Source organism: Bemisia tabaci, chromosome 5 (assembly GCF_918797505.1).
Source record: "Bemisia tabaci chromosome 5, PGI_BMITA_v3".
NCBI classification, from domain to species: domain Eukaryota; kingdom Metazoa; phylum Arthropoda; class Insecta; order Hemiptera; family Aleyrodidae; genus Bemisia; species Bemisia tabaci.
In genome coordinates this window covers 22,224,282-22,237,143 of record NC_092797.1, presented here as the reverse complement: position 1 = coordinate 22,237,143, position 12,862 = coordinate 22,224,282, and the positions used below count along the sequence as shown (strand labels likewise).

At 38.0% G+C, this 12,862-nt stretch overlaps 1 protein-coding gene across 7 annotated transcripts in view; it reads left to right on the top strand.

Moving 5' to 3' along the window:
- The window catches only part of LOC109036555 (uncharacterized), a 426,442-nt gene extending 416,077 nt beyond the window's left edge, over window positions 1–10,365 (top strand). For all 7 annotated transcript variants that reach the window (XM_072300430.1, XM_072300436.1, XM_072300431.1 and 4 more), the window contains one exon: window positions 7,899–10,365. In XM_072300430.1, the coding sequence (XP_072156531.1) occupies window positions 7,899–7,993 (95 nt within the window). In that variant the 3' untranslated portion in view covers window positions 7,994–10,365. The remainder of the gene's footprint in view (window positions 1–7,898) is intronic.
- Window positions 10,366–12,862: the final 2,497 nt, after the last annotated feature.

Here is a 12,862-nt window from a genome sequence, read left to right as displayed (position 1 = left end):
TTACCTCACAGGAATTTTACGTAGATTATATTGCTTCGGACTGTCGGTTAGCTTAGTTTTATTTTCTGACGAAACATGTAGATAGTAATTTGAAAAACTTTTAGAATGTTTATCTATTCCAAAATTTTACACAAAGAGTCTCATTGTTTCCCTTTCGCTTTTCCTCTCTTGCTGTTGTACCTTATCACTAAAGTTGCAGAACTTAAAATCCCCAAACTCGAAACAAAAACTTTAATATATCAAGCATACAAGAAAACAGGCTTATCATGAGTAAGCTTATCGAGGCGGCAAAACGCTTTATCCGTCTGTTATCATAAAAAGAAAACCTCTGAAACTGTCCTCTTATTAAAAGTGCGTCGGGATTCTATTTTATATTCATTCTAAATATCAAGTAATTATTCGGTTTCCGGAAACCGATCTAGGTGGATCGACAGGTTTTTATTCAATCCCCACCAACTGCAAACACTTTTTTAGGCGGTAACTTGATTTTAAATAATTACGAAAATTAAAAAATGGCCAAAACGTGGCAACAATGGAGTAAAATTAAAATTTCTTTTGCAAAAGTTGTTAGAGCGTAATTTTTTGCGTTTTTTGGTATAAATACGAGCTTTGTAACTGCATTTTTGCGACAGTTATGAATGTTTGAAGGTTACGACTTTAAAAAATGGCAACGCTGTTTCCCTGGGGTTCCTGCAAAAACGGAGTAGGGATAAGCCTCTCTCAATTAGTACTATCAGCCCACAAAGTTTCGCACATTCTGGGCTGGGCACATTTTTTGCCTATATGAATAACCATCTTCCCTTTCAGGAAATGAAATTTCATAATACTTTCGTACGACTGAGGATGTCCGCATCGGAGGCAGTAGGTAAGCGGACATCTAACCCAACCGAATGTACATGGTAGGGTAAGTTTTTGTGGGTTTAGGCTGGTAACAAAATAAAGATATCGGGCTGGTGGTTTAGAGTCGTTTTTCCAGCCAGAGATAAAAGTCGGATGCTGTGATACGAAGGGACTGATTTGGTGTGTCAGTGATAACAAGTCGCTTCCGTCACATTGGCATTGCTTTGCCGCCATGACACCGTGAGGTACTCTCAATAGGTCTGGGATGTCGTTTCTCTAGGGCACGGGCGCACTCACATCGTCAGAGCCACACTGCCCCGCTATGGAAAAACGCATCGCGAACATTTGTTTAGTCAAATTCCTTTCTATGGAATCATTATTTTCGAGGAAAGTTACGAGTGTGCGGGCTCGGTGCCCGAAGGGTTGTAATTTGACAGAAGGCAGTGGAGGTTTAGGGGTCGTAGAGCGTGAGGGAGCGCTATAAAGCGACTTATATGTGCGTACAGCTTAAAAATGTTTCCTCGATACTTTTAAATACTTTACGTCAAAATGCACATAAAATACGTTCAAAAATAAAACGGGTGATAATGAGTCTCTTCCGGAAAGAGATCAGTGTATAACTTGCAAGAAAAATCATTACTTCCGCATGACGATCATGGGTAACCTTTAACAGAGGAACCTAGAGACAAGCGCCTTCATTTCGACTGACGTGCAAATTGAGCTACGCTGAAGTTAAAATAGTCGTATCTTGCTTTGTGCTTACCCTTTGTGAGTTAGATCTAGGATTTTTAAGTCAATTCCCCAAAAGAGCAGTCGAATCAGTCTAATTTGATTTAACACCGATAAAGAGCGAAATTTTTCCTATGCAGGGTTGTAAATGAAATTAATATGAATATCTCGTATTGACGGAAGGACACTTAAATAACACATGTCGGTCAGTCAAAAAATTACTGTAACCTAGAGGTTTAAGTGAGCTTCAAACTATATGATTGTGTTGAAACTCTTCCGCAAAGAGCAATGAAATCTATTTTTATCCGTTTTCGCACTCGGTTCAAATACTTGTCTTGAATCAATGTGTCAGTAGTGGATCAGGTTGATTTAAAAATAGCCGATATGCCACTGACAGTCGTGTGAATGAATTTTGGCAGTTCATCGACCTCTACGAAAGTGGGACTGCCAAATTTTCATTTCATGATCCCTATATGAGTGCTCAACGCTAAGTTTGCAACTGCCAAAATAGTACTTCACCAAAGGGATGTTGAAACTTCTCAATCATTCCGCAGCAGAAAACTTTAGAAAAAAAGGCTGCCGAATGTTATTGTTCGACAACTGTATCAGAATGTTCATACGGCGTTTTTTCTGCGCACGGCGCTATCGGTTTCCTCTCATTTCGTCTCTTTCCAGCAAGAGTATCACAAGAATAATTGTTGAAAATTCGGAGTTTAAAACAAATTTCTGGGGATCGGGACTTATCTGCTTAAAAAATAATAATTCAGCTATAAAAAATTATAGTATTTAAGCTTTTGGAAAACTCACATTGTTGTTGGGCCATTATAGACAATGTAAGAGTTAAAGCACTACGTAACATGTTTCCTCTTCAAAATCTCATGAGGAAAACAAATCACACAACCGGAAGTGTGGAAATCAACTTATAAACATGATATAGGTATTTAAAATTAACATTGTTTAAAATCAAAGGTACAAATGACGTCATTTGTATAATCTAACTTTTATTTGATCTTTATTAAAAGTATTCGCATAATCTCGTTCAGTAGTTGGTTTCCGAACTTCCCGTTTTGTAAATATTTTTCGAGGTAAGATTTTGAAGACAAAACATGTTATGGTTTCCTCAAGTTAAGTCCTACTCTAGTCGCACATTCTTTGATTTTCTGTTGAAGAAATAAAAATCACGGTTATAACAAGCGCCATGAGGTCTCAAAACAGAGACAAGCGTCAACATGGACACTTAACTTGACTTTCCTCCTAAAATTTGACTTATATCAGATGATCAGTGTGATTTTGAATGTTTATTCAATATTAATTTCAAGTTTAGATATCGTGTTTAAGGCAGCCGTACAAACCTAAGGATTTACAAAGCACACAAATTTCTACACAATTTCTTAAAGCCTTTTATAGCCGATGGCGAAAAAGCAACAGCCAGGCGATAAAGTGTAAAGCCCGGCGATAGGAACTATAGCCCGGTTGTATAATTTTTTATCGCTTTGTGTAGCCCGGCCGTATGATTTTTTCCACTTTCTAAAGCCAGCTATATAATTTTCTATTGCCTTCTTCAGTCGGCTATAAGAACTCCTATGGTGTTATGAAACGTAGCTCCTATCGCTAATTTTTACCAGGGCTCAATTCGTCGTTTCCTCGCATAAAAACATAATTACATCTAAACATTGTAAAAATTCCACTCGCAAATTATGTTTTTACTACAAAACTATCGAGAGTTGCCGACTGAAAATTTCCCTAATTTTTCCTCTGATTACACCCAAAAATCACTCAAATTTTGAACCAAAATTGCACAGTTATCTTCTCGTGAAAAATTTAATAGTTTAAGGCAATTTTGCAACTTTTGAATGGAATTACGTCTCTTCGTCTGGAAATCGACGAATCGGAGCTTCAATGAAAAAAAGTATGGTAAAATCTACTATAAATCCACTTGATTTATCACACAGTGATACTATTTAGTGAAAATAACCAAAATTATGGTAGTGTTCACCAGAAATCTGGTGATACTTATCATAATATGGTGCACGCTATCATAGAGTCTGGTGTTTATTACCATACTTGTATCACTGAGACAGAGAATGGTAAAATCTACCATATTTTTTTCAGTGTGTGATACCTTGGCCGGAAGGTGACGATTTCAGTATATCACGAAGGGTCTCTTCAATATGATTCGAATCCGGTGCGAATGATAACACATAGAGACCAGAGAAGGAAATGATCTGGAAGACGGCTCACCGACTCCGAGTACAGAGTCGCGGCTTTTACGTATTATTGATCAACAAAGGTAGATTCGGGGGGGGGGGTATTATGTAGCGGGCGGCGGGGGCGGGGGACGGGGGCAGGAAGGGGGAGCGTCTCGCCTTTATAATACAACTCAATACCCGCTGGAGCGGTGCGGCATCGTGTCGACGACCCGCGGCCCTGTCCACTTGTTGACACCCTTAAGCTAAAATTGCGTAATTGATTCCAAGTTCAAGGCTCCGTCTATGATGCCGTCCTGCCCCCGGAGCCGGAACACCGGCCCATCAAGAACCTTGGACATTCCTCACCCGCATTTTGTGAACACCACGGGGGCCTATGGTCCCCCTGGCCGCTACGCGGCCCAACTGCCGGTGAGCGCTTCGCGCTCACTTTGCAGGGGTAGTAAAAATCAGTCATTTTTCGGGAAGTTGTAGCAGGCTCAACTAAAGATTATTACGATTTTACGATGTATTATTATTACACCAGAAGAAAATCCTTCAAACCGACCTTGTATCTAGATCCATAAATGTAACTGTGGCGAAGAAATGCAACTTTGAGTTTGAACTTTGAAAGAGCTAAAAATGATAGTGACGTGAGATTGAGAGGGAGACGCCACCACTCGCGCCAATTTTTCACGAGATCATAATCATCGAAAAATGCTTGACAAAACTTTTTGAAAATTATCAGAACTTGGAGAGAAGACAGGAAAATTTGTCAGGGACTCTTCCTCTTTTCCCCTTGTGCTCAAGTACTCAACTACAATGGTGTAAAACATACCTCTCAAGAAAACTTGAAATTTTGTCAGCGTCACGTCCATTTCGACTCATCGGAATTTTTCTCTGATCGCTGTCCCTTCGTCCGCGGTTTACTAATTAGTAAAAAAAAAAAATAAAGGAAAATCCTGCAAATTTCCTCAGGATTTTATCTCACAGTCAGTAGAATAGTTGGTATACAAACCTCTAACTTATTGTTAGTCTTCTCAGTGTATGCAACCATTTTTTGTTTTCTAAATGCACTCAATATCACACTTTTCTGATTTTATCTAAAAACTGAGGCACCGTCCTAAGAAAGTTAGCTAAAATAATATTGAAACATCCATGTCCCCACGTGTGCATTTAAATGTGGTGCCCACCAGACGTGTTCGTTGCATCACCATCGCAACGTTGCAACGCGAAAGGCTGTATGGAGGGCACCTCCAGTGAAAAATCTTCCGGTTGGATCGAGCAATTTTCCTCTTCTCATTTTCTTTCCACCCCTCCTCCTCTCCCACTCCCAGCTGTGTGCTTCTTTGACTCATTGAATTTGTGATCTCGTTCGTCTCCTTCTCCTCCCCGCCATTCTCCGGTTGGAATGAATTATTTGGCGCATCGCTTCTTTTTTGCGATGGTAATTTAATTTATATTTTTTCCGACAGTCGAGATAGTGATAGAACGGTAAACACGCAAGAACATGTATTTGAGATTCCGCACTGGTTCTATGAACTATATCTCTCCTGTGGCGCAAAGGCGTATTTCGATTTCCGTATAAGCCCCAGAAAACATGGATCCATATGTAAAATAGGGCTCACGTAGAAATTGAGATACGCTCTTCTGTCAGAGGGGCGACAAAATGAGCGAGTAAGGCTAAAACCGCTCGAGTGGGTACATCATTCGGAGTGCAAGAAACAAAACCGACTGAGTTACAGTGCTTTCAAAATCATATTATGTCCTCTTTGATTTGAAATTTACTTGATATTTGCACGAAAAAAAAAATGTATACGATCGTTTTCCTTTAAATTGAACAATTTTTAGGTATAAAATCAGAAAGTGTTTGTTTTTCTGGCCATTTTTGTTTAGAGAAGGATGAAAATGCACGATTTTTGCAACACTAATCAAGCTTGTTCCCTTCTGTTGGATGCGTTCCATTTTCCAATACGTAGAAACACCAACGCAAATCCTCGACAGTTGACGTTGACTGATAAATGTCGCGCAAATGAATTTGAGGAGGAAGTTTGTCCAACTGAATCTGATTTCCTTACATGCCACTCGTCTTTAAGCGAGGATGGGTGTCAATCCTCGAAATTCTTCTGTGAAAAGTCTTTAGTGACAAGATACTTGGGCGAATTTATGCATGGGAAATATATCCGTCATGGGAACCCCTCGTGCGTAGACTTTTTTAAAAAAAAATATATTCTTTATTCATGGACATCAATTAATTCATTATTTTTCATCTCCGTATGAGCATCAAGAAAAGCCGGAAATTCGGACGATTTCCTAGGCTTGCAGTGTCGCGAATTCCCATCGATTTTCCTGACACACTTCTCCAGCGCCTTCGACATTAATAAATGAACGACCAAACTTGGCAGACGAGGTAGGGTCCTTAGTTGCGTTAATCTTACGACAATGAAGCCACGTAAAACTTCAACCGGCTTCGCTCTAATTAACTCGGACATTAAATCTAGCCTTGGCGGAATAATTGCGGAATGCATTTCTTCGGCTAGGCATTGATTGGGAGCATCCTTCGATTCTGCCTCGCTCTTTTTTCGTATTTTGTCTCCTCCACTCTAAAACCACAATAACCGATTTGAAATGTACTATGAAATATCTAAATGTAATTTATATTTTGCAACTTCCGTGCAAAGTTTATCAATAGATTAACCATTCGGTAATTTTTCTTGACATTTCCAAAAGTATGAAAATGCATGCACACAATGCACTATTTTAAAAATTCGTTTTTTGTAAAAACATGTATGGGCAGATCAGCGTGGAGCCATTTTTGCATAAATATTTTCACTTCTTATAATTATCTTTGTGAAGATGTTTCGCAAAAATCGATAAAGCCCAACCGGGATTGGTAGTTTCATTGTGAGATATAGCGGTGTGAATAAAACATTTTCCGCGTTGTCTCTGTCTGACAAGCTACAATGTAGGAAATATTGAACCCCAAAAGTTTGAACGGTCGAAAAATGTGGGTAATCTTTTATTTGAAGCATGAAGTGTTCGGGAGAACATTCTGAAGTGAGTCTACGTACGAGTATTATGTGGAAGTAGGGAAACTCCCAGTAATAATATTCTGGAATTTCTGATGGCTAAATTGGTCCAATTTTAACGTTTATTTTGAATTAGTGGCTCTCAAACACTTTTCTACCATTAAATTCCCTGTAAGTTGCTCTTTTCACACCCAATTAAGTGATAACCACTCGAGCTAATGAGTCACTGAGAGCAAACAGTAGAATATCCTCTTAATTTTAGACACGTGTACGTGTGACTGATAATTCTTATCACCAGTTTGTTTTTGTCATTAGGTGTTTTCGGCGTTTTGAAATTTTTAATGTTTTTCTTTTTTTCTTTCCTGAAGGGAACTTATTTTTGGGTCAAGGATTGAAATCCACAGTGTTTGAAGAAGAAAAAATATAGTATGAAGACAGAAAAAGTTTCAAAAGTCGTTAGAATGTAGCTATATTAGAATCCTTGCGCTTTGCAAGGAATGACAATCAGGCTCCACGGAACACATTTTCCTCCTCTCTGAAAAGTCGAAATGTTAATCACAGACTTCTATGGCCTTTGAAAATGAGTGTTTTTTGATACGAAGAAGTATATTTCTAGAGAGAAAAAGTGAAAGTTTCTGAGAAAAGGACTCAACACAACCCACGACGTACTTACTGGTAGTCTACTGCAAGCTCATACATATTAATTTTAAACGTCTCTATAATTATTAATACCCTTAAGCACTTGATTCTTAAGAGAGTTTACTACTTAAAATCGTTTTGTGATATACTAGGAACAGTATTTTGGGTGTCATTCCGAAAAATTGAATTCGCAAATTCCTGGATTTACTTTCCCGCCACCAATAATAAAAATGATTATAAGATATTATAGGTGCGTCGGATACCACGGAATAATTTGTTTAAAAAATGTAAATTTGAGCACACGTGTACGTCGTGTTGGATATATACACGTATACACGTGTTGGAGTACCGAAAGTAAAGGCTTCCACCATTGCCAAGATAGCAACGGAGGGTCTGTTGTCTCTAGTATATGAATTGTCTTTAAAATATTTATCTTTGCTCATTTGTATTTGAATGTTGATGGTTTTTGTTGCAGGAGAAACAATCGGCGAGCCAAATCCTCGGCTGAAGAGGGGATTCTTCCGGAGTTTTTGGAAAAGGTCCCGCCACTATTCTTTGGAGCAACAATAGCCTTCGCTTAAAGCTGCTCCTCGATGCTGGCATAGCATCATTTTCTGCCGCTGTAAATAAAGGAGCAGCTTTGAGCTCAGCTTGCGTCAGCGCGTGCATTCTTCGCGCCATACTTCTCGGTAAACCCAATCAAGTCATCTCAACCCCGTCTTGGAATCTTCAATTTTGAGCCGTTGAATTTGTACAGGACACTCGTGTGTCTATCTGTAGACTACAATTAATATTATTTTTATTCTGTCCTCCCGCTCCAGCCTTTGCATAATGTGTAATCCAGAATCCTTTCCACGATGTCGCGCAAGATTATGCAAATGTTAACCTTTCGACTCTATTTAATGAATAGTTACTCAAATCGGTGCACTATCAATTTTTCTATTTTCTTCTTTTCTAGTCGCTTTATTTAATTTAACGGAATTTCTATAAAGTGAATAAAACTCACACCCGTGCGTATCATAGTTCTCCCTCCTTTTTTACGAGTAATATTTTGATTTACTTTTCTTTTATTCGAATAAATTATGTGTTTCTAACTACCATGCACGCCAATAGTAAGTTGAGCGAGAATTTTTACGGTCAGTGATTAGGTATGAACCAAGATTTAAAGGTTGTAAACCCTGAGCTAAATGTCGAGTTTATGCATATTTCCATTCAATTTGATTTGTCATTGTTTTTATACCGTACATTTCATTGCATGAAAAGAGGATGGTGTTGAAAGTTTAAGATCGATACACTTATCCCGTTATTTTTTTATTAATCCCATTTTAATTCTTGGTATTTTCTTTCACTTTTGAAATTCAGTACTTAACTTTTCAATGATGCCTTTTAATACTGTCATCTTATCGTTATTGACGCATGCAATTACATTTGCAGACTAACTGAACTCAGGAATCACGGTGAAATCTTTTGCTCTCTCTCTCTCTCTCTCTCTCCCCTTCTCCGTCTCCCCCACTTTTCCTTCCCCCGTCTTCAACCTCTCTCCTGTGCTCTTTACCCTTCCCCCTTTTTCCATGAAAGGATGATGAAACTGCTTGAAAAAAATACATAAAAAAAACACTTACCCTGTCCGGAACTAAAACTTAGGTATTATTGTAACTGAAAATGAATAAATGAATTTCGTAATTTTTTTAAATATTTAATGACTGATTTTGATGTGCCATTTCTTTACTCTTCTATATTAACTTTCACTCGCTACTTAAAGAATCACAGGGTACCTACTTCATCTTATTCAATTTTTGAACTCGCACGATCACTACTTAACTGCACATCTTGACAATATTAATCCTTAGGGGAACAAATATTGTGTGATTTACTCGAAAAGTTGTCTTAGGAAACACTGCATGTTTTTCCCCTCTTATTCTCAAAATTGAAGTAGAGCGAAGGTGTAAAACAACGCCATCTAGGCAATGTTTTTAAATACCACGTATATCCTTGAGACACTTGAGTCCTCTCTTTACCAGTCTTTGCACCAATATTGTTGGTCTTTTATAATCATCAAACTAATTTCCATGCTCTCACCATGCCACTTTGCACTTTTCACTCCGTCTATTAGTCAATGACCCCAGGAAAGTTAAGAATATTATTACTATGCATTTTCCTCGTTACGACTTCTATGAGACTTTGCATATCTGAATGTTTTTGTAAGTAAAAGCGTATTTCACAGCCTCAACCCGAATAGATAAAAGTTGCAAGAAAGACAATATCAACAATTTTCCCACTAGCCTAGATTTTAAAGACCCGCAAGATTTTCAGCAACTGAAAGATCAAAATCTGTATACTCGGGAATTATGTCTGTCTAAAGTCATCGCCAGTGTAAACCGGAAATAATTTTCTACTTTGAAGCATGTTATAGCTGATTTTTTATTCGAATACTGTTTCGTATTGTCACGTAATCATGAAAATTTACTATACTCAGTTACTTTATTATATTACCATAATTTTAATTAGGTCCCTATAAGCATTAAAAAGGCAGCATCTTAATGCAATGCAATGAAATGGAGAATATAGGCGTAGCAGAAGGTGTAACTAGGAATTTTCACTGACTCAAGAAAGTCTCTACTTATAGGTATATCTGTCAAAGGCGTAAAATGCGAATTTTTTTTAACTAACCTTACTTCGTAGGCACATTTCAACTGTAGGAATAGTCCCCCTTCCCCCATTCACATCAAAGTGAGATGTTCCTCTTTGTCGCTCTTTGTTGAAACCTGTGTACTATTCCTGCAAGATTTAATCACATAGGTCTGTCTTTTTTCAAAAATGACTTCATTTTTTAATTAATTTCAATCAGTTTTTTATTACTTACGGCATTGTATGCTTTTTATTGTTATTGTTATTTTGTAATTTAGATCTGATTTTATGTAATTTATAATTATTTGATATTATTTGAAATTTGTTTTTATTCCCCATTCCTCATTAGCTTTATTTTGCTCCGACGTTTGACAAGTATTCTATAAATTTCAACCTAATTTTTTGCTTGGTTTATTACTGAAAGTAAGAAAATACCTCCCCACAAGGGAATTTTGGAATTAAGCAGAAAAAAATCATGTTTGATCCGTCACTATAAACTAAAGATCAAAATCCAAGATATAAAAAATTTGCCACTAGACGCATTTACCTTTTTTATATTTCAAATTGAAGGTAGATTGCGAACCTGAGGAACAGGATTACTATAAACTTTTGAGACACCTTTACGGTGCATTGAAGGTCGCTATTTTTAAGGATAATATTTCCTTTTTGATAAATTAATTTATCTTTAAATTGAGGAAAGTTTTGAAAGATTTAGTTCGTGAAGTACCAAATGTCCAGGTTGTTTCAAATATCCACCTCGCAGTCGATTTTAGATCCGTAAAAAATTAAGTTCCCGTCGGATCATTGCAGAAGAGCGAACAGCTTTCTATCCGGGGGGATCAGAATCACTATATGTGCTCCAATTTTTGACACTTGAGAGGGAACTAGCTATTGGCTGGTTACCGATCAAAATACCGATCAGTACTTGGCGTAGGAATTGGGATTGAGGGTGAGGCCACTTATCTTTTGAAATTGGAAGAAAGAACTAGGTATCTGTTGCGTCTTCATAGTGGAAAATAGAATCTTTTAACGATGAAATTTCCGGAAAACTAAGCATGAAAGACAGATCAATTTTGAGATGATTAACGAGTATCAATAACGCCTCCCTTGTGTACTTTTTAGGCCCAACAACCTTATTTGTCGTAATAAGTCACAGCAGAATGTTAAGTACACATTGACGTCCCAACCCTCAAGGAATGGGCGAAATCAATCTTGAGTTGAGCCGTTCATCGTCGGTATATCTCTATCGATCACCAACGAAAGGGTAGTTCCACCTTATCTTGATATTTCATCTCATGGTCGCTTCTGTCAATACTGCTACAAATACAAAGGAACTGCTAAATAACGCAAGTAGACATACACTTCTCGGCAATCTGATGGGAATTGCAAGCAATACTGCCATGCTAAGGAAGAACGCTGTGTGAACCTTCTGGCGTTGCCAAATTTCCTTTGATAAAGCACGAATTTCCTGGTAAACTTATGAATATTTTCCTTCCAATTTTTCAGATAATTTTCTTCGCAATTGAACATAAAGTTCCCGAAAATTTCAAGGAAAAATATTCATAACTTTTCTTAATAATGAACATTTTACCGAAGAAGGAAATTTGGCAACTCTCGAATGTCCATACGGCGTTCTTCGTTAGCACGGCAGAATAGAATGAGAGAGGAAGAGCGTGAAGATAGTGCCATAAGGAACGCTCAAGCTCTTCGAGAATTTCTCGACTTCCAAAGCAAACTAGTGAAGTTGTCAGTGATTAAAATCCCAACTCTGTTACCTGATAATGTATTTATCTCCATGCTATACATTCTATCCAAGTTCAGATGAGCGCATCTCGCATTGTGTTCAGTGACCCCAGTCAGTCTGGATCCCGCCGCGTGGAGCGTCGCGGTAGCCGACAAGCCGTAATCATTTGTTAATTGTTGCTGTAATTATTCTTCTGCTCATCTTCCCCTCCTTACCTGTTAGTCCATGGTCCTTAGGCTCTGAATAAGTTACCATTCCAAATCAAGTGTTTACCAGGAGGAACCGAAATGAAGCCTCTGCGCTCTTGAAACAGACGACGCACAGTGGATCGAGCAGGGTGTCCACAAGTCCGGAAAGTCCGGGAAAAGTACTGATTTTTTGAGGGCGGTCCGGAAGTACTGAAAAATCGTGGAAATTCCACAAGAAGGTCCGGAATTTTTTCATTTTGTCGTCATTTTTGTCGAACTTTGAGCGAGGAATTCAAATTTTTGAAATTTTTCGAATTTTGTCGAGTGGAGGTGCTGAAAAAGTACTGAATTTTTCTGTCGAGGAGGTACTGAATTTCTTGGAATTGTACTGAAATATCACGGTAAAAGTACTGATATTTGGCCAGCCTGTTTTAGTAGACACCCTGATCGAGTCAATCAGAGAGGTCGGACATGAATTTTTTTACTAAAACCGCTAATTTTGATGTTTATTATGTCACATTCCAAATTACAAGGGGTGTTTTTAGAAGAGGAAACCAATAGAACCACTTTTGAAACCTCAAAGTTTTGTATAAGCGGAGTTAAAAGCGTTTAAAGTTTCTACATGTTGTCCGACCTCTTCTATTGGCTCGATCCACTGTGCAATGGGACCGTCGATCGCTGGTTTCCCTTTTTCTCAGATTTTGCCGAAAAAAAAAGTTCCGGTTCTACCAGCTGGAAATCCATAAGCTCACCGAGGAATGCTTCCCATTGACAGATTTTTAGCGAATATTTCACGAGCTTTTTTACGAAACTTTGAAATATCAAAATAAAAACCACTGCAATTTATACAAATTTAAAGGCTACGTGAATCCAGTTCAC